Source organism: Pseudophryne corroboree, chromosome 3 (genome assembly GCF_028390025.1).
Source record: "Pseudophryne corroboree isolate aPseCor3 chromosome 3, aPseCor3.hap2, whole genome shotgun sequence".
Classification (NCBI taxonomy): Eukaryota; Metazoa; Chordata; class Amphibia; order Anura; family Myobatrachidae; genus Pseudophryne; species Pseudophryne corroboree.
In genome coordinates, this window is record NC_086446.1 from 476,693,257 (window position 1) to 476,716,194 (window position 22,938).

At 42.9% G+C, this 22,938-nt stretch overlaps 1 protein-coding gene and 2 long non-coding RNA genes across 4 annotated transcripts in view; 2 read left to right on the forward strand and 1 right to left on the reverse strand.

The window, feature by feature from the left end:
• The window catches only part of PSMD12 (proteasome 26S subunit, non-ATPase 12), a 100,381-nt gene that overhangs the window by 41,393 nt on the left and 36,050 nt on the right, over positions 1-22,938 (forward strand). Inside the window, exon 5 of the mRNA XM_063960826.1 lies at positions 18,528-18,632. Within this exon, the coding sequence (XP_063816896.1) occupies positions 18,528-18,632 (105 nt within the window). The remainder of the gene's footprint in view (positions 1-18,527; positions 18,633-22,938) is intronic.
• LOC135057918 (uncharacterized) lies at positions 2,516-4,781 on the reverse strand. 2 transcript variants are annotated; one of them, XR_010244461.1, is made up of 5 exons: positions 4,676-4,781; positions 3,793-3,896; positions 3,325-3,384; positions 2,908-3,003; positions 2,516-2,798 (listed from the first exon to the last, which is right to left on the reverse strand). It is a non-coding gene; the product is annotated as an uncharacterized LOC135057918 (long non-coding RNA). The 2 variants fall into 2 exon arrangements; XR_010244462.1 differs by lacking the exon at positions 3,325-3,384 and having other exon boundaries at positions 4,676-4,778.
• Positions 7,964-10,235, forward strand: LOC135057919 (uncharacterized). Its single transcript, XR_010244463.1, has 5 exons — positions 7,964-8,075; positions 8,855-8,958; positions 9,367-9,426; positions 9,748-9,843; positions 9,953-10,235. It is a non-coding gene; the product is annotated as an uncharacterized LOC135057919 (long non-coding RNA).

Genomic DNA, 22,938 nt, shown 5'->3' on the forward strand with positions numbered 1-22,938 from the left:
CTGTAGTCTGCTGTACCAATGTCTCCCTCCGACAGGGAGGCAGTATTGAAAACAATTCACAAGCTGTATTCCCAGCAGGTGATAATAAAATTACCCCTCCTACAACAGGGAAAGGGGTATTATTCCACACTATATTGTGGTACTGAAGCCAGAAGGCTAGGTGAGACCTATTCTAAATCTGAAATATTTGAACACTTACAAAGGTTCAAATCCAGATGGAGTCACTCAGAGCAGTGATAGCGAACCGGGAAGAAGGGGACTATATGGTGTCCCGGGACATCAGGGATGCTTACCTCCATGTCCCAAAATTTGCCTTTCTCACCAAGGGTATCTCAGGTTCGTGGTACAGAACTGTCACTATCCGTTTCAGACGATGCCGTTGGATTGTCCAAGGCACCCCGGGTCCTTACCAAGGTAATGACCGAAATGAGGATTCGTCTTCAAAGAAAATGGACGACCTCCTGATAAGAACAAGGTCCAGAGAACAGTTGGAGGTCGGAGTAGCACTATCTCAAGTAGTTCTACGACAACACGGGTGGATTCTAAATATTCCAAAGCCGCAGTTGTTCCGACGACACGTCTGCTGGTCCTAGGGATGATTCTGGACACAGTCCAGAAAAAGGTGTTTCTCCCAGAGGAGAAAGCCAGGGAGTTATCCGAGCTAATCGGGATCCTCCTAAAACCAGGAAAAGTGTCAGTGCATCATTGCACAAGAGTCCTGGTAAAAATGGTGGCTTATTACGAAGCGATTCCATTCGGCAGATTTCACGCAAGAACTCTTCAGTGGGATCTGCTGGACAAATGGTCCGGATCGCATCTTCAGATGCATCAGCGGATAACCCTATATCCAAGGACAAGGGTGTCTCTCCTGTGGTGATTACAGAGTGCTCATCTTCTAGAGGGCCGTAGATTCGGCATTCAGGATTGGATGCTGGTGACCACGGAGGCCAGCCTGAGAGGCTGGGGAGCAGTCACACAGGGAAAAAATTTCCAGGGAGTGTGATCAAGTCTGGAGAATTCTCTCCACATAAATATACTGGAGCTAAGAGCAAATTTATAATGCTCTAAACTTAGCAAGACCTCTGCTTCAAGGTCAGCCGGTATTGATCCAGTGGGATAACATCACGGCAGTCGCCCACGTAAACAGAAAGGGCGGCACAAGAAGCAGGAGGGCAGTGGCAAAACTGCAAGGATTTTTCGCTAGGCGGAAAATCATGTGATAGCACTGTCAGCAGTGTTCATTCCGGGAGTGGACGACTGGGAAGCAGACTTCCTCAGCAGGCACGACCTCCACCCGGGAGAGTGGGAACTTCATAGGGAAGTTTTCCGCATGATTGTGAACCGTTGGGAAAGACCAAAGGTGGACATGATGGCATCCCGCCCGAACAAAAAACGGGACAGGTATTGCGCCAGGTCACGAGACCTTCAGGTGATAGCTGTGGATGTCCTGGTAACACCGTGGGTGTAACAGTCGGTGTATGTGTTCCCTCCTCTGCTTCTCATAACCAAGGTATTGAGAATTATAAGACGTAGAGGAGTAAGAACTATACTCGTGGCTCCGGATTGGCCAAGAGGGACTTGGTACCCGGAACTTCAAGAGATGCTCATAGAGGACTAATGCCCTCAGGAGCTAAGAAGGGACTTGCTTCAGCAAGTACCATGTCTGTTCCAAGACTTACCGCGGCTGCGTTTGACGGCATGGCGGTTGAACGCCGGATTCTAAGGAAAAAAGGCATTCCGGAAGAGGTCATACCTACCCTGGTCAAAGCCAGGAAGGAGGTGACCGCACAACGTTATCACCACATGTGGTGAAAATATGTTGCGTGGGTGAGGCCAGGAAGGCCCCACGAAGAAATTTCAACTAGGTCGATTTCTGCACTTCCTGAAAACAGGAGTGTCTATGAGCCTCAAATTGGGGTCCATTAAGGTTCAAGTTTCGGCCCTGTAGATTTTCTTCCAGAAAGAATTGGCTTCAGTTCCTGAAGTCCAGACATTTGTCAAGGGAGTATTGCATATACAGCCCCTTTTGTGCCTCCAGTGGCACCGTGGGATCTCAAAGTAGTGTTGGGATTCCTCAAATCATATTGGTTTGAACCGCTCAAATCTGTGGATTTGAAATATCTCACATGGAAAGTGACCATGCTGTTGGCCCTGGCCTCGGCCAGGCGATTGTCAGAATTGGCGGCTTTGTCTTACAAAAGCCCATATTTGATTTTCCATTCGGACGGGGCAGAACTGGGACTCGTCCCCAGTTTCTCCCTAAGGTGGTGTCAGCGTTTCACCTGAAACAACCTATTGTGGTGCCTGCGGCTACTAGGGACTTGGAGGACTCCAAGTTGCTAGACGTTGTCGGGGCCCTGAAAAAAAAAATATATATATATATATCACAAAACAAAAAATCAACCCTAATATCTTGCGCTATACCTCTAGTCTCAAACCAACAAGAAATACCCTCTGTCAGATAAGGTATTAAAAGTAGATTACAAATAGAAATGGATTCTCGTGGGAGCCAATGTGCCTTTTGTATGACAATAATTAAAAGTTTTTATTGTACAGAAACAAACGATATTTATCCTAAGCGTTCGTTATTGACACAACCTTCTAAAAATTCATATAAAACAATATTACAATCTTATACATAAATTACAGTTGGATGTGAGGATTTTACAGCCAGGTGATCAGTCAGAACTCGAAATGGATGTATCTCCAACCAGATGTTTGTGATAAGGACTTTGTTAACCAGACGTTGCAAAACCCAACGCGTTTCGTCCGTTAGGACTTCATCAGGGGTTTGGAATCTGGATAGTTACAAATGGAAATATATAAATCATATAGTCTTCATTAATAAGACATATTATTATCCAGGTAAGTATTCCATTGAAATCTATTGTGGATTAACATACATACCAGTTCTTATAGTAGGAGTGATTACCATTGATTAGAAAGGTTTAGAATATCCAATGATTACATCCAATCACATATTCAATTCGATAAATATAATATCTGAAACATTATCGTTATAATAATCAATAAACATTATCCTTATACAAATGATAAAAGGAAGAGGGAGGGAGAGTCAAAAGAAGAGAAAAGGGAGGGAAAGTCGAAAGAATATTATGAATGTCAATATAAATCAAATAGCTCCGTATTTATCCACATAATCAACATCAATTCAGCTGATGGAAATGATACAAAGGGCAGGGTCTACAAGTATCAGAAACCACCAATAGTTATAGAACACTCCAATTAAAGTCCACATAAAACTTCAAATTCACAATATACACACAATTATATCCACATTACAACTCATTGTACAATACATACCTAGATAGACTTCAAAAAAATATATATAAATTTGGTTGAAATTAGATGATGTTACGTTCCCTAAAAGGGATAAAGATAAAATAGTTTTTTGTCACTCAAATGATTGTTAATAGGAAATGTTCCTGTAACATCCTGTTTACCATTAAAATAACATAGATGCTACCAACAAATCAGAGAAGATATAACAACTTCCTCAATTGATTATAAGAAACCATGCTGATGTCAGTATTTAATGTAAGGTATTTAAGGTGATTCAAATAGAAGAACTTTTTTATCCAAAACTAATTAATAAATGATGTCTTTAATCTAACATGCAATGGGGAGTGGTATATTCAATCAATCATTAGAGAGCCAATTAAGTTCACAGCTGTAATTTATAACCAGCAAGAAGAACTTTTTAACATCTGAAATACTAATCTTAACATCATATGGTATTTAATATTTGCACTAAATTAGTCTGGTTCTTACCTATTTTCAATCAAGAATGGTGGAACCTTATAGTCTACCTCTGTTTATACATGTCACCAAACAGAGAACTTAGGAAAATTTCAAATCCTGAACGAAACTATTCCCTGTGGACAAGTAAATCTAAATCAGTATATTACAATCATACTAAAATTAAGTAGTTACTCTTAAATTAAGGAATCCATTCATCTAATAAATTTTCAAAAAGACCATCCAATAACTAAGTTCCAAATATACAATTATAATACTCAAACTTACTTTTTACAGGAACAAGTGCAACCTCACTGAATCCCAACTACAGAATGAGAGGCAATATAAGGACATCCCTTTATAGCTCCCTTGATATTACATCACTTCCTGCTGGCTGATTAATTAATTTATTATTAGTTAGTGATGTGTTAGGACCTCATAGTACTATGTGGAATGCCATTCTTACTGGTTACCTAACAGATCCCCTAAATGATGTCTTTAATCTAACATGCAATGGGGAGTGGTATATTCAATCAATCATTAGAGAGCCAATTAAGTTCACAGCTGTAATTAATAACCAGCAAGAAGAACTTTTTAACATCTGAAATACTTAACCTCATATGGTATTCAATGATTGCACTAAATTAGTCTGGTTTTTACCTATTTTCAATCAAGAATGGTGGAACCTTATAGTCTACCTCTGTTTATACATGTCACCAAAAAGAGGACTTAGGAAAAATTTCAAATCCTGAATGATACTATTCCCTGTGGACAAGTAAAACTAAATTCGTATATTACAATCATATTAAAATTAAGTAGTTACTCTTCAATTAAGGAATCCATTCATCTAATACATTTTCAAAAAGACCATCCAATAACTAAGTTCCAAAAATACCAATATAGTACTCAAACTTACTTTTTACAGGAACAAGTGCAACCTCATTGAATACCAACTACAGAATGAGAGGCAATATAGGGGCATCCCTTTATAGCTCCCTTGATATTACATCACTTCCTGCTGGCTGATTAATTAATTTATTATTAGTTAGTAATGTGTTAAGACCTCATGGTACTATGTGGAATGCCATTCTTACTGGTTAACTAACATCAATTCTGCTTCCTGACATTATAAAAAATAAGAGGGGACAAAATCTGAACGCTACATGCGTTCCACTCTCACGTGCGTGTCAACGCACCGCACTTCCGGTTCCGGCGGAAGTACGCACCGCGTGCGTGTCACAGTCATGCACTTCCGGCGGATGTACATCACATGCGAGTCACGATCGCTGTTTGCGTGCCATGGTCCCGTAGTTCGATGGAGATGTGTCAGCGGATGTTAAATTTTGTGGTTAGCTTTAGGGATTCTTTCTGTGATGAATAAAGATTAAACAAAAATTCTTTATAAGGTCTACTATTAAAGAGTTCTTTGGTCATTAAAGTCAAACTCTTTTTTCACAGTTAGAATTGTAACATTAATATTGAATTCTAAATAGTAATAAAGTGCTGTTATCTCATCAATTAAATAAAGGTATTAATAGTGCTATTTATTAAATAAGTGTTAATCAATATAAGTGACCAATTTGTGATAAATAATATTAATTATAAACTATTTGATAAAAAAAAATATACTTAAAGTGACTTATTGCAATAATAACTAATAGTATTGATACGACATGTTTCAAATTTAAAGTTTAGTGTTTAATTGTCTGGTTCAAATTACACCGACAATATTAATATAACCAACATCAACATGATTTCCCATTTACAGAAAGATTCACCACATATTACATTTCATAAGAGTTATATATTGATAGACCATGAACATACTATATATACTTAAATCATCCCTAAGTTGTATATTCCTTTTATCAAACTTAAACTAAAAAAAAAACTATAAACATAGGGGGAGGGGGGGGGGGACTGTAAGATGGCCGGACTAATAATAGGAATGGTTAAATACTATTCACTTCTCTTTTATTATGAAGACTATTATAGGAAAGACACAATATCAATATCTTCGTTTAAGCCACCAGGAGTGAGAGTGTTCAAAGAGTAGATCCAAAATGTCTCCTGTTTGGATAAAGTTAGATCTCTACTTTTTCCTCTAGGATCTGATGGAATGTATTCAAGAATGGTAAAGGAGAAATTCTCCTTAGTCACAACTGAATTGTGTTTATCCATAAAGTGTCTGGGGAGACTATGGGACGTCAGTTTGTTTTTCACGTTCCTCATATGTTCTTGTACTCTGATTTTAATCATTCTCTTAGTTTTGCCTATATACGATAGGCCACAGCTGCAAGTGATCCGATAGATAACATATTCAGTGTTACAGTTCACAAGGTGTCCTAATTTGTACCATTTCCCTGTTTCCATTTTAATATTAATGGATTTACGTTCCATAAATTTACAACAGATACACTTTGAACATGGATAACAACCCTTTGTAGGTATAATGGAGTCTGGACAGCTTCTGTGTTGTACTAAGTCAGATAGTCTACTTGGTGCTATTATACTTTTCAGATTGGTGGATTTCTGGAAGACCAGATTAGGTTTATTTGGAAGCGTAGTTAAGACCTTTTATTACACAATTTAACCGTGAAAATCATTCAATTAGAAAAATTCTGGAACGCCATTGGGGTTTACTTTTGAAGGACCCAATTTTGGGCCCTACGCTTCCAAATAAACCTAATCTGGTCTTCCAGAAATCCACCAATCTGAAAAGTATAATAGCACCAAGTAGACTATCTGACTTAGTACAACACAGAAGCTGTCCAGACTCCATTATACCTACAAAGGGTTGTTATCCATGTTCAAAGTGTATCTGTTGTAAATTTATGGAACGTAAATCCATTAATATTAAAATGGAAACAGGGAAATGGTACAAATTAGGACACCTTGTGAACTGTAACACTGAATATGTTATCTATCGGATCACTTGCAGCTGTGGCCTATCGTATATAGGCAAAACTAAGAGAATGATTAAAATCAGAGTACAAGAACATATGAGGAACGTGAAAAACAAACTGACGTCCCATAGTCTCCCCAGACACTTTATGGATAAACACAATTCAGTTGTGACTAAGGAGAATTTCTCCTTTACCATTCTTGAATACATTCCATCAGATCCTAGAGGAAAAAGTAGAGATCTAACTTTATCCAAACAGGAGACATTTTGGATCTACTCTTTGAACACTCTCACTCCTGGTGGCTTAAACGAAGATATTGATATTGTGTCTTTCCTATAATAGTCTTCATAATAAAAGAGAAGTGAATAGTATTTAACCATTCCTATTATTAGTCCGGCCATCTTACAGTCCCCCCCCCCTCCCCCTATGTTTATAGTTTTTTTTTTAGTTTAAGTTTGATAAAAGGAATATACAACTTAGGGATGATTTAAGTATATATAGTATGTTCATGGTCTATCAATATATAACTCTTATGAAATGTAATATGTGGTGAATCTTTCTGTAAATGGGAAATCATGTTGATGTTGGTTATATTAATATTGTCGGTGTAATTTGAACCAGACAATTAAACACTAAACTTTAAATTTGAAACATGTCGTATCAATACTATTAGTTATTATTGCAATAAGTCACTTTAAGTATATTTTTTTTATCAAATAGTTTATAATTAATATTATTTATCACAAATTGGTCACTTATATTGATTAACACTTATTTAATAAATAGCACTATTAATACCTTTATTTAATTGATGAGATAACAGCACTTTATTACTATTTAGAATTCAATATTAATGTTACAATTCTAACTGTGAAAAAAGAGTTTGACTTTAATGACCAAAGAACTCTTTAATAGTAGACCTTATAAAGAATTTTTGTTTAATCTTTATTCATCACAGAAAGAATCCCTAAAGCTAACCACAAAATTTAACATCCGCTGACACATCTCCATCGAACTACGGGACCATGGCACGCAAACAGCGATCGTGACTCGCATGTGATGTACATCCGCCGGAAGTGCATGACTGTGACACGCACGCGGTGCGTACTTCCGCCGGAACCGGAAGTGCGGTGCGTTGACACGCACGTGAGAGTGGAACGCATGTAGCGTTCAGATTTTGTCCCCTCTTATTTTTTATAATGTCAGGAAGCAGAATTGATGTTAGTTAACCAGTAAGAATGGCATTCCACATAGTACCATGAGGTCTTAACACATTACTAACTAATAATAAATTAATTAATCAGCCAGCAGGAAGTGATGTAATATCAAGGGAGCTATAAAGGGATGCCCCTATATTGCCTCTCATTCTGTAGTTGGTATTCAATGAGGTTGCACTTGTTCCTGTAAAAAGTAAGTTTGAGTACTATATTGGTATTTTTGGAACTTAGTTATTGGATGGTCTTTTTGAAAATGTATTAGATGAATGGATTCCTTAATTGAAGAGTAACTACTTAATTTTAATATGATTGTAATATACTAATTTAGTTTTACTTGTCCACAGGGAATAGTATCATTCAGGATTTGAAATTTTTCCTAAGTCCTCTTTTTGGTGACATGTATAAACAGAGGTAGACTATAAGGTTCCACCATTCTTGATTGAAAATAGGTAAAAACCAGACTAATTTAGTGCAATCATTGAATACCATATGAGGTTAAGTATTTCAGATGTTAAAAAGTTCTTCTTGCTGGTTATTAATTACAGCTGTGAACTTAATTGGCTCTCTAATGATTGATTGAATATACCACTCCCCATTGCATGTTAGATTAAAGACATAATTTAGGGGATCTGTTAGGTAACCAGTAAGAATGGCATTCCACATAGTACTATGAGGTCCTAACACATCACTAACTAATAATAAATTAATTAATCAGCCAGCAGGAAGTGATGTAATATCAAGGGAGCTATAAAGGGATGTCCTTATATTGCCTCTCATTCTGTAGTTGGGATTCAGTGAGGTTGCACTTGTTCCTGTAAAAAGTAAGTTTGAGTATTATAATTGTATATTTGGAACTTAGTTATTGGATGGTCTTTTTGAAAATTTATTAGATGAATGGATTCCTTAATTTAAGAGTAACTACTTAATTTTAGTATGATTGTAATATACTGATTTAGATTTACTTGTCCACAGGGAATAGTTTCGTTCAGGATTTGAAATTTTCCTAAGTTCTCTGTTTGGTGACATGTATAAACAGAGGTAGACTATAAGGTTCCACCATTCTTGATTGAAAATAGGTAAGAACCAGACTAATTTAGTGCAAATATTAATTACCATATGATGTTAAGATTAGTATTTCAGATGTTAAAAAGTTCTTCTTGCTGGTTATAAATTACAGCTGTGAACTTAATTGGCTCTCTAATGATTGATTGAATATACCACTCCCCATTGCATGTTAGATTAAAGACATCATTTATTAATTAGTTTTGGATAAAAAAGTTCTTCTATTTGAATCACCTTAAATACCTTACATTAAATACTGACATCAGCATGGTTTCTTATAATCAATTGAGGAAGTTGTTATATCTTCTCTGATTTGTTGGTAGCATCTATGTTATTTTAATGGTAAACAGGATGTTACAGGAACATTTCCTATTAACAATCATTTGAGTGACAAAAAACTATTTTATCTTTATCCCTTTTAGGGAACGTAACATCATCTAATTTCAACCAAATTTATATATATTTTTTTGAAGTCTATCTAGGTATGTATTGTACAATGAGTTGTAATGTGGATATAATTGTGTGTATATTGTGAATTTGAAGTTTTATGTGGACTTTAATTGGAGTGTTCTATAACTATTGGTGGTTTCTGATACTTGTAGACCCTGCCCTTTGTATCATTTCCATCAGCTGAATTGATGTTGATTATGTGGATAAATACGGAGCTATTTGATTTATATTGACATTCATAATATTCTTTCGACTTTCCCTCCCTTTTCTCTTCTTTTGACTCTCCCTCCCTCTTCCTTTTATCATTTGTATAAGGATAATGTTTATTGATTATTATAACGATAATGTTTCAGATATTATATTTATCGAATTGAATATGTGATTGGATGTAATCATTGGATATTCTAAACCTTTCTAATCAATGGTAATCACTCCTACTATAAGAACTGGTATGTATGTTAATCCACAATAGATTTCAATGGAATACTTACCTGGATAATAATATGTCTTATTAATGAAGACTATATGATTTATATATTTCCATTTGTAACTATCCAGATTCCAAACCCCTGATGAAGTCCTAACGGACGAAACGCGTTGGGTTTTGCAACGTCTGGTTAACAAAGTCCTTATCACAAACATCTGGTTGGAGATACATCCATTTCGAGTTCTGACTGATCACCTGGCTGTAAAATCCTCACATCCAACTGTAATTTATGTATAAGATTGTAATATTGTTTTATATGAATTTTTAGAAGGTTGTGTCAATAACGAACGCTTAGGATAAATATCGTTTGTTTCTGTACAATAAAAACTTTTAATTATTGTCATACAAAAGGCACATTGGCTCCCACGAGAATCCATTTCTATTTGTGATATATATATATATATATATATATATATATATATATATATATATATATATATATATATATATATATATATATATATATATATATATATATATATATATATAATTCCAGGACGGCTGGAGTCAGAAAGTCTGACTTGCTGTTTATATTGTATGCACCCAAAAAGCTGGGTGCTCCTGCTTCTAAGCAGACTATTGCTCGTTGGATTTGTAGTACAATTCAACTTGCACATTCTGTGGCAGGCCTGCCACAGCCAAAATCTGTAAATGCCCATTCCACAAGGAAGGTGGGCTCATCTTGGGCGGCTGCCCGAGGGGTCTCGGCTTTACAACTTTGCCGAGCAGCTACGTGGTCAGGCGGGAACACGTTTGTAAAATTCTACAAATTTGATACCCTGGCTGAGGAGGACCTGGAGTTCTCTCATTCGGTGCTGCAGAGTCATCCGCACTCTCCCGCCCGTTTGGGAGCTTTGGTATAATCCCCATGGTCCTGACGGAGTCCCCAGCATCCACTAGGACGTTAGAGAAAATAAGATTTTACTTACCGATAAATCTATTTCTCATAGTCCGTAGTGGATGCTGGGCGCCCATCCCAAGTGCGGATTGTCTGCATTACTTGTACATAATTATTGTTACAAAAATCGGGTTATTATTGTTGTAGGCCATCTTTTCAGAGGCTCCTTCGTTGTTATCATACTGTTAACTGGGTTCAAATCACAGGTTGTACGGTGTGATTGGTGTGGCTGGTATGAGTCTTACCCGGGATTCAAGATCCTTCCTTATTGTGTACGCTCGTCCGGGCACAGTACCTAACTGAGGCTTGGAGGAGGGTCATAGGGGGAGGAGCCAGTACACACCATGTGATCCTAAAAGCTTACTTTTTGTGCCCTGTCTCCTGCGGAGCCGCTATTCCCCATGGTCCTGACGGAGTCCCCAGCATCCACTACGGACTATGAGAAATAGATTTATCGGTAAGTAAAATCTTATTTTTACTGCTATGTACTGCAGTGTTTCACTGGTGTTTGGCCAATATCTTTGTGGTTCTCTATAAGCAAGTTATTTCATTTATTATGCACCTTTGTTAAAATTTTGTCCGATATTAAACTGAATCCTAAAAAGTATGAGGACCCGATACAAATGTTAGCAATATTGTATGTTTTTTCGGTGTCGTTTTTTCTCCTTATTGTCTTTTAACCCAGCCTTCTGAAACTAATGGTGCCCATAAACTAGTGCTGAACTGCCAAAGTGATTACCATGATCGCATGGTAATCACGCGATGGGCACGTCACCGCCGAGTGGGAGCGGTCTCCATCTGCTCCCGACGGGTGCCCATCGCAGTGCGATATATAGCATGGGTTTTTAAAAACACATGCAATCGCACTGCGATTCGATAAATATTAAGTGCAGCACATACTATCTTGAAACGTGAGATTCGACTGGCATGCCCGCACATCGCGTCGAAAGATGCCTAAAATGTGCATACAATCCTTCGATTTCTCTCACCGATGCGGTCGAAATCGAAGGTTGGCACCGATTATCTCACAAGTGTTTGGGCACCATTATTTCTCTGACGTCCTAGTGGATGCTGGGAACTCCGAAAGGACCATGGGGAATAGCGGCTCCGCAGGAGACTGGGCACAACTAAAGAAAGCTTTTAGGTCACCTGGTGTGCACTGGCTCCTCCCACTATGACCCTCCTCCAAGCCTCAGTTAGATTTTGTGCCCGGCCGAGGTTGGATGCACACTAGGGGCTCTCCTGAGCTTCTAAAAAGAAAGTATATAATTAGGTTTTTTATTTTACAGTGAGACCTGCTGGCAACAGGCTCACTGCAGCGAGGGACTAAGGGGAGAAGAAGCGAACCTACCTGCTTGCAGCTAGCTTGGGCTTCTTAGGCTACTGGACACCATTAGCTCCAGAGGGATCGACCGCATGGAACTGGCCTTGGTGTTCGGTCCCGGAGCCGCGCCGCCGTCCCCCTTACAGAGCCAGAAGCAAGAAGAGGTCCGGAAAATCGGCGGCAGAAGACATCAGTCTTCACCAAGGTAGCGCACAGCACTGCAGCTGTGCGCCATTGCTCCTCATACACACTTCACACTCCGGTCACTGAGGGTGCAGGGCGCTAGGGGGGGGCGCCCCGAGCAGCAATAAAAACACCTTGGCTGGCAAAAATACCACAATATATAGCCCCAGAGGCTATATATGTGATAATTACCCCTGCCAGAATCCATAAAAAAGCGGGAGAAAAGTCCGCGAAAAAGGGGCGGAGCTATCTCCTTCAGCACACTGGCGCCATTTCTCCCTCACAGCTCCGCTGGAAGGAAGCTCCCTGGCTCTCTCCTGCAGTCTACACTACAGAAAAGGGTAAAAAAGAGAGGGGGGGCACTAAATTTAGGCGCAGTATATATAACCGCAGCTATAGGGGACATAATTCAGTTAGTCCCTGCATTATATAGCGCTCTGGTGTGTGCTGGCATACTCTCACTCTGTCTGCCCATAGGGCTTTTGTGGGTCCTGTCCTCTGTTAGAGCATTCCCTGTGTGTGTGCGGTGTGTCGGTACGGCTGTGTCGACATGTTTGATGAGGATAATGATGTGGAGGCGGAGCAGATGCCTATAGAAGGGATGTCACCCCCTGCGGGGCAGACACCTGAGTGGATGGACTTATGGAAGGAATTGCGTGCACGTGTCGACTCCTTACACAAAAAATTTGATGACATGCCAAATGCGGGACAGCCGGCTTCTCAGCTCGTGCCTGTCCAGGCGTCTCAAAGGCCATCGGGGGCTCTAAAACGCCCGCTACCTCAGATGGCAGACGCGGATGTCGACACGGATACTGACACCAGTGTCGACGACGATGAGTCTAGTCTAATGTCCACTAAGGCCATTCGTTGCATGATTGAAGCAATGAAAGAGGTGTTACAAATTTCTGATATAAACCCAGGTACCACTAAAAAGGGTATTATGTTTGGGGAGAAAAAACTACCCGTAGTTTTTCCCCCATCAGAATAATTAAATGAAGTGTGTGAAGAAGCGTGGGCTTTCCCTGATAAAAGATTGGTAATCTCTAAGAAGTTACTAATGGCGTTCCCTTTCCCGCCAGAGGATAGGTCACGTTGGGAGACACCCCCTAGGGTGGATAAAGCGCTCACACGTTTGTCTAAAAAGGTGGCACTACCGTCTCCGGATACGGCCGCCCTCAAGGAACCTGCTGATAGAAAGCAGGAGGCGATCCTGAAGTCTGTATATACACACTCAGGCATTATACTTAGACCAGCTATTGCGTCAGCATGGATGTGCAGTGCTGCCGCTGCGTGGTCAGATTCCCTGTCAGAAAATATTGACACCCTAGACAGGGACACTATTCTGCTAACCGTAGAGCATATAAAAGACTCAGTCTTATACATGAGAGATGCACAGAGGGAGATCTGCCGGCTGGCATCTAAAATAAGTGCATTGTCCATTTCTGCTAGGAGAGGCTTATGGACTCGCCAGTGGACAGGGGATGCAGATTCAAAAAGGCACATGGAAGTTTTGCCTTATAAGGGTGAGGAGTTATTTGGGGATGGTCTCTCGGACCTAGTTTCCACAGCAACTGCTGGGTAGTCAGCATTTTTACCACATGTTCCCTCACAGCCTAAAAAGGCGCCGTTTTATCAGGTACAGTCCTTTCGGACTCAGAAAAACAGGTGTGGAAAAGGCGGGTCCTTTCTGTCCAGAGGCAGAGGTAGGGGAAAAAGGCTGCAACAAACAGCAGGTTCCCAGGAGCAAAAGTTCTCCCCCGCTTCTTCCAAGTCCGCCGCATGACGGTGGGGCTCCACAGGCGGAGCCAGGTACGGTGGGGGGCCGCCTCAAAAATTTCAGCGATCAGTGGGCTCGCTCACAGGTGGATCCCTGGATCCTGCAAATAGTATCTCAAGGGTACAAACTGGAATTCGAGGCGTCTCCACCCCACCGGTTCCTAAAATCTGCCTTGCCGATTACTCCTTCAGACAGGGAGGCTGTGCTAGCGGCAATTCACAAGCTGTATTCCCAGCAGGTGATAATCAAGGTGCCCCTACTTCAACAAGGACGGGGTTACTATTCCACACTGTTTGTGGTACCGAAACTGGACGGTTCGGTGAGACCCATTTTAAATTTGAAATCCTTGAACACATACATAATAAAATTCAAGTTCAAGATGGAATCGCTCAGGGCGGTTATTGCAAGCCTGGACGAGGGGGATTACATGATATCCCTGGACATCAAGGATGCTTACCTGCATGTCCCCATTTACTATCCTCACCAGGAGTACCTCAGATTTGTGGTACAGGATTGCCATTACCAATTCCAGACGCTGCCGTTTGGACTCTCCACGGCACCGAGGGTGTTTACCAAGGTAATGGCGGAAATGATGATACTCCTTCGAAGAAAGGGAGTTTTAATTATCCCGTACTTGGACGATCTCCTAATAAAGGCGAGGTCCAAGGAGCAGTTGTTGGTGGGAGTAGCACTATCTCAGGAGGTGCTACACCAGCACGGTTGGATTCTGAATATTCCAAAATCACAGCTGGTTCCGACGACACGTCTACTGTTCCTGGGTATGATTCTGGATACAGTCCAGAAAAAAGTGTTTCTCCCGGAGGAGAAAGCCAAGGAGCTGTCATCTCTAGTCAGAGACCTCCTGAAACCAAAACAGGTATCGGTGCATCACTGCACGCGGGTCCTGGGAAAGATGGTGGCTTCTTACGAAGCAATTCCTTTCGGCAGGTTCCATGCCAGAATCTTTCAGTGGGACCTGTTGGACCAATGGTCCGGATCGCATCTTCAGATGCATCGCCTAATAACCCTGTCTCCAAGAACCAGGGTGTCTCTGCTGTGGTGGCTGCAGAGTGCTCATCTTCTAGAGGGCCGCAGATTCGGCATACAGGACTGGGTCCTGGTGACCACGGATGCCAGCCTTCGAGGCTGGGGGGCAGTCACACAGGGAAGAAACTTCCAAGGACTATGGTCGAGTCAGGAGACTTCCCTACACATAAATATTCTGGAACTAAGGGCCATTTACAATGCCCTAAGTCAGGCAAAATCCCTGCTTCTACACCAGCCGGTACTGATCCAGTCAGACAACATCACGGCAGTCGCCCATGTAAATCGACAGGGCGGCACAAGAAGCAGGATGGCAATGGCAGAAGCCACAAGGATTCTCCGATGGGCGGAAAATCACGTACTAGCACTGTCAGCAGTGTTCATTCCGGGAGTGGATTTCTCAGCAGGCACGACCTCCACCCGGGAGAGTGGGGACTTCATCCAGAAGTCTTCACGCTGATTGTAAATCGATGGGAACGGCCACAGGTGGACATGATGGCGTCCCGCCTAAACAAAAAACTATAGAGATATTGCGCCAGGTCAAGGGACCCTCAGGCGATAGCTGTGGACGCTCTAGTGACACCGTGGGTGTACCAGTCAGTTTATGTGTTCCCTCCTCTGCCTCTCATACCAAGGGTACTGAGAATAATAAGAAAACGAGGAGTAAGAACAATACTCGTGGTTCCGGATTGGCCAAGACGAGCGTGGTACCCGGAACTTCAAGAGATGATCTCAGAGGACCCATGGCCTCTGCCGCTCAGACAGGACCTGCTGCAGCAGGGGCCCTGTCTGTTCCAAGACTTACCGCGGCTGCGTTTGACGGCATGGCGGTTGAACGCCGGATCCTGAAGGAAAAGGGCATTCCGGAGGTAGTCATTCCTACGCTGATTAAGGCTAGGAAAGAGGTGACCGAAAAACATCATCACCACATATGGCGAAAATATGTTGCTTGGTGGGAGGCCAGGAAGGCCCCAATGGAGGATTTTCAACTGGGTCGATTTATGCACTTCCTACAGTTAGGAGTGACTATGGGCCTAAAATTGGTTTCCATTAAGGTCCAGATCTCGGCTCTGTACATTTTCTTCCAAAAAGAACTGGCTTCACTGCCTGAAGTTCAGACTTTTGTTAAGGGAGTGCTGCATATTCAGCCTCGTTTGTGCCTCCAGTGGCACCGTGGGATCTCAACGTGGTGTTGGATTCCCTGAAGTCGCATTAGTTTGAGCCACTTAAATCCGTAGAGCTAAAATACCTCACATGGAAAGTGGTCATGCTGTTGGCCTTGGCGTCGGCCAGGCGTGTATCAGAATTGGCGGCTTTGTCATGCAAAAGCCCTTATCTGAATTTTCATATGGATAGGGCGGAATTGAGGACTCATTCCCAATTCCTTCCTAAGGTGGTATCAGCTTTTCATGTGAACCAACCTATTGTGGAGCCGGCGGCTACTTGGGTCTTGGAGGATTCCAAGTTACTGGACGTAGTCAGGGCCCTGAAAATATGTTTCCAGGACGGCTGAAGTCAGGAAAACTGACTCGCTAATTATCCTGTATGCACCCGACAAGTTGGGTGCTCCTGCTTCTAAGCAGACTATTGCTCGCTGGATCTGTAGCACGATTCAACTTGCACATTCTGCGGCTGGACTGCCGCACCCTAAATCTGTAAAAGCCCATTCCACGAGGAAAGTGGGCTCTTCTTGGGCGGCTGCCCGAGGGGTCTCTGCTTTACAACTTTGCCGAGCTGCTACTTGGTCGGGTTCAAACACTTGCAAGAGTCTACAAGTTTGATACCCTGGCTGAGGAGGACCTTGAGTTTGCTCATTCGGTGCTGCAGAGTCATCCGCACTCTCCCGCCCGTTTGGGAGTTTTGGTATAATCCCCATGGTCCTTACGGAGTTCCCAGCATCCACTAGGACGTCAGAGAAAATAAGATTTTACTCACTGGTAAATCTATTTCTCGTAGTCCGTAGTGGATGCTGGGCGCCCATCCCAAGTGCGGATTGTCTGCAATACTTGTATATAGTTATTGCCTAACTAAAGGGTTATTGTTATGAGCCATCTGTAGTGAGGCTCAGTTATATTTCATACTGTTAACTGGGTATAATATCACGAGTTATACGGTGTGATTGGTGTGGCTGGTATGAGTCTTAGGGGCCCTACACACTGGCCGACCCGCCGCCGAGCTGCCCGACGGCGGAGACGGCCGACGAGCGAGCGAGCCGGCGGCGGGGGGGGGGCAGTGACGGGGGGAGTGAAGTTTCTTCACTTCCCCCGTCACGCGGCTCCATAGAACTGCAGGCAAATATGGACGAGATCGTCCATATTGGCCTGCATGCACTGCCGACGGGGGACCAGCGATGAACGAGCGCGGGACCGCGCATCGTTCATCGCTGGAGCCTCCACACTGAAAGATATGAACGAGTTCTCGTTCATTTATGAACGAGATCGTTCATATCTTTCAAAAAATCGGCCAGTGTGTAGGGCCTATTACCCGGGATTCAAAATCCTTTTCCTTTTGTGTCAGCTTCTTCCAGGCTCAGTATCCTAACTGAGGTCTGGAGGAGGGTCATAGTGGGAGGAGCCAGTGCACTCCAGGTAGTCCTAAAGCTTTCTTTAGTTGTGCCCAGTCTCCTGCAGAGCCGCTATTCCCCATGGTCCTTACGGAGTTCCCAGCATCCACTACGGACTACGAGAAATAGATTTACCGGTGAGTAAAATCTTATTTTTATGTAGCTAAAGCCTGTCGTTTTGGGTGCGACATGTGCAAAATGCTTGTGCGAGCAAACAGTTGAATTGTGACTGTTGTTTAGGCGTCTAAACAGGAAAATTAGACACCCAAAACAATTGAATTGGCCCCATTGTGTCCAAGCATAAGTGTAGTTTTTTTTGTATATTTCCAGTTACAGTGTAGACCAGTCGTTCCAAAACTTGTTCATAAAGTACTTCCAACGGTTCATGTTTTCCAGGTCACCTAGCAGTTGAACAGGCGTATTCATTACTCACTGACGCCTAATAAAAGACCCACAGGTGGAGCAAATTATTTAACTTGCAATCCTGGAAAACATGAACTGTTGGGGGTACTTTAGGACCGGGTTTGGGAACCACTGGTGTAGACGATCAGTTGTAGATGCTGTCATAGCTACAGATGGAGCCGCGCTCATCTGATGCAGCTCCATCGCAAACGTGCATGCGCGGCTAGGTGATAGAAAGTCGCATTGCAGTGAATGGGGCTTCCCAGATTCTATGCTAAGTGCGCCAAGGTGGGCGCGCCCCGCCACAGACTGAGCCACGTTTAGAGTGGCTCCATCTGTATGATGCTGAAGTTTCTGCGAGTGCCGGCTATTTTATCTAGTCTAGAGTCCACTGGTGATGGGTTCTGTCTCTGGTTGGATTCTGTGCATTGATCTCATTATTCTGTTTCTTTCAGATATATGTAGAAATCGAACGTGCTCGTCTCACAAATACCCTGGCTGGCATTAAGGAACAGAGTGGGGATGTGAATGAGGCAGCCTCCATCTTACAGGAACTTCAGGTAATTATGACATGTGGTGGTGATGCTCTGAAACTGAGCGAGTGGGGTTCAAAGCAAAGTGTAGATCCCCACAAATTTTTTATAATACGTTTGTTGTCTGAAACTAAATGCTGGTGACAAATTCAAGCAGGTACTCATGCAGCGATGGTATGAAGATATTCTGCCTGCGCGTCATATCCATCTGCGGATGCATACATTTAGAACCAGTGTATGCGCATTGTAATCTGTAGCGCAGGGCTTCTCACCTGCAGTCCTCGAGTATCCTATGCACAGGTCATCTTTTGTGGATTATTTTTTCTTTTTAAGTCCTGCATGGGTGAGTTGAAAAATTTAGCTTGTTCAGTAGTTTCCCCACCTGCTTTCACATACAGAAATCCTGAAAACATGACCTGTTTGAGGGTCTCGAACGCCTGCTGTAGAGTGCTGCAAAGCATGCTTAGAGCCTCTCACCATCACACTTACATTAGGGTGAGTTTTGAGAGTTTAGCATAGCAGCTACTCACCACCCATCCCGGAAAGTTAAGAGCAGGGAGTATAAACTAAAATAATAGCTCACTGTACAGATTCTTTTGCTACCACTGTTTAGCTAGATGGAGGGGAGATATATCGCCTTTCTAAAGCGGGGAATCTAATAGACAGGAAAAAACAGACACCCAACCAACTTTTCAATCATTTGAATTCCCCCCAGTAAACGCTTTCCAGGTCACCCGGCAGGTGCACTGTGTCTCACCAGCTGTCACATTTTAAAAATCCACAAGTGATCTGGAAAACATGAACTTTGTGGGGTCCTGAGGACCGAATTTGAGAACCTGTGCTCTGAAGGAATCAAGTGGGGAAGTTGCCCATAGCAACATAATCAGCTTCTAGCTATAACTTATATAGCACCTTCTATAATATAACAGAAGTGAATTGTTTTCTATGAACATCCTTTTCTCTTTCGAAGGTTTGACACATTTTCCCCATAGTCCTGCCACCCATATGTAAAGCCACACACCTCATAATGAGCCCAGCACTGCTATGTTATAAGTGCTCCCGCTCTGCAATGGGCTTTATCAATTCATTATATATTAGACAATGAATTCAGATTGCTTTGTGATTGCTGTAACTGCAAATATGTGCATTTACGGCCTGATTCAGAGATGGACGCAGTGTCAATGGTGGAAACAAGCAAACAGTGTTCTAAATCTGCATATGCGCCTGAGCCGCACTGCGCATATGTCTTGATGATTACCACTGCTGGTTGCAAAACTAAATTGGACGCAGAGTGAATGTATATTGAGGGAGCGTTCCTGGGAGATAACAGGGTGGCTAGCCAGACTGGGGTGTATGACAACCAGCGACTTTTTCCTAAGACACAGTTGCACTTGCACCGGCGGCCATGTTCCGATGGACATTCTGAGCAACCATAGAGCTACTCTGATGAGCATTCCATGGTACTTCTTTGTACGCAAGGGTCTGATTAGAGACTTAACCGGTGGGTGTCTCCAGGGGAAGCTCATTGCTTGTGGCATTAGCATAAATTCGCATTTGCAGTGCACAAAAATAGACAAACAGTGGCAGTTGCTCAATCATTCCTGGAGTTAATTATATATCAGGTGCTAGAAAGTGGGAGGGGTCACAAACAAATAGCAGACAGAGAGGGCGTTGCTTTTCCCCCCCTAGTATCCCCCAGCACACTAAAATTTACCTGTAACCATATCTGAACCTATCTGGTAATAGAATTTCATAGAAATTGGTTGCATGCATTTGCAAAGACCTGTTTAGCTATTGGCCACGTCAAGGCTTCTCCGATAGCAGTACTAACACTACATAATGGCAGTGCCCACATAGAGCCATGTGATAAAGGCTCATACTAAAATGCATCCAGACAGAGAGCTAACTTATGCACAAAAATACACAGCTGTATTAGCGCAGACCTCTGAATCGGGCCCTTAGTGGTTATTTACGAACAACGTTAATGACCCAACAGAATGGAGACCAATGGACGTTTCACACTTAATGGCTCTTGTAATACAGGGCCGTTAATTGTCAGTATTTGTCCAGTGAAAGCAGTGGTGGTTGCTTCACATTTCTAGGCTACAGGCAGTGGAGTACCACACACCACTCCTTTATTTCCTATATAAAGTAAGATGATTTTTTGGTACTCATCATTAAACCCGTTTCTCTAACATCAATAAGGGATACTGGGGACACCTAGCACGATGGGGTATAGATGGGGTCCAAAGGAGACGGTGCACTTGAAATTCTTCAAATGGGGTGTGCTGGCTCCTCCCCTGTATGCCCCCTCCCACAGCCCAGTTTAGAAAAATGTGTCCTCAGGATAGGATGCTCCAGAAGATATTTTTTTTTTTTTTTTTTTTTCAGTTTAATTTAAAACTTTATTTTTTTCAGGTAGGCTGTTGGGCAACAGCCTACCTGCACCGAAGGACAGCACCTCCTGGAGGCGCTGAGTCGGATCCCGCTGACAGGACAACGGCCCTGAGGGTTAGTGTACCACAGGCATTGTGCTCTGCTGCACCCCCCCAGACCAGACTCTCTCTGGGGTGAACTCAGAGCGATCTACAGTGCTCTGCTGCAGGCCTCTCCCCTGCTTCAAGACAAGGCCATTCAAGTTTAGTCTGACAACGCCACGGCAGTGTCGTACATCAATCGACAGGAAGGAACAAAGAGCAGAGCTTGCATACGAGTGGTATACAACCTGCTCACTGGGTGGAAAGGAATGCAAGGGCGGTATCGGCCGTATTCATTTCCGGGAGTAGACAACTGGCAGGCGGACTTCCTAAGTCGACACGACCTACACCCAGGAGAGTGGGGTCTCCATCTGCAGGTATTTCGACAAATAACAGATCTGTGGGGCTGTCTGCAGATCGATCAAATGGCCTCCCGACTCAACAAAAATCTTCGGCGCTGTTGTTCCAGAACAAGGGACCCTCAGGCAGCGGCAGTGGGCGAGAAGGGAGGGTGTTCATGCAATTCAGATTTGGCCTCGAAGAGTTTGGTATGCAGACCTTCTCGCCATGGCAGTAGAAGACCCCTGGCCTCCGCAAATGCGGGAGGATCTTATTCAGCAAGGGGCGATCATCTACCCGTGCTTTGTTTAGCGGCATGGCGGTTGAACGGAACATTCTAACTGAGAAGGGTATTCCGGACAAGGTTATTGCAACCATGATTCAAGCCAGGAAGGCAGTCACGTTCACGTCGAAGCATTATCATATCTGCAAACTATATGTCTCCTGGTGTGAGAGCTGAAGGTATCCTGCTGCGGATTTCAACCTGGGGCGTTTTCTGCGTTTCTTACAGGCTGGAGTGGATATGGGCCTACAGTTAGGCTCCATAAAGGTCCAGATCTCTGCTTTGTCCATTTTTTTTCAGAGAAAATTGGCTGCGTTGGCTGAAGTCCAGACTATCTTGCAGCATGTCCTTCACATACAGCCTCCTTTTGTACCACCCACGGCACCTTGGGATCTGAACATGGTTTTGGCTTTTCTGCAATCCTCTTGGTTTGAACCATTGATGTCTGTAGAAAACAAGTACTTTACGTGGAAGACTGTTATGCTATTGGCATTAGCTTCGGCTAGGTGAGTTTCGGAACTTGGAGCTTTATCCTGCAAGAGTCCCTACTTGGTCTTTCATGAGGACAGAGCAGAGCTCGGGACTAGTCAGCAGTTTCTACCAAAGGTGGTTTCTGCGTTCCACCTGAGTCAGCCTATTGTGGTTCATGCGGCTTCGGCCACTTTCTCGAATCCTAAATCCTTGGATGTGGTGCGTGCCCTGAAGATTTATGTCAAGAGGACAGCTGCTGTCCGAAAATCGTAATGCCTTTTTGTGCTGTTTGATACTCAAAAGAATGGTTGCCCTGCTTCAAAGCAGTCGATTGCTCGTTGGATTAGGCTTTCTATTCAACAAGCCTATACTTCAGCAGCCTTGTCTGTTCCATGGTCTATCAAGGCCCGCATTGCTAGGTCTGTGGGGGTTCCTCCTGGGCGGCTTCCCGTGGAATCTCTGCTTTGCAACTATGCCGGGTCGCTACCTGGTCAGGGACAAACACGTGTGTCAAGTTCTATAGGTTTGATACCCTGGCTTAGGGATGACCATCGATAATTCCAAATCGATGGTTTTTCACCAGTATCTAATACTTTCGCCATCGATGGCACATCATGAGATAGTGTTCCGCCATCAATGGTGGGGTGTGGGGCTGATGGCGAGGGAATTTTGCTGTGCCTGGAGTCAGGGGTAGATAGATGCTTCCTTGGCCAGATATACTTCTCCTCCTGGCTCCACTCATTACTGGCTAGTGCTGCCGGGA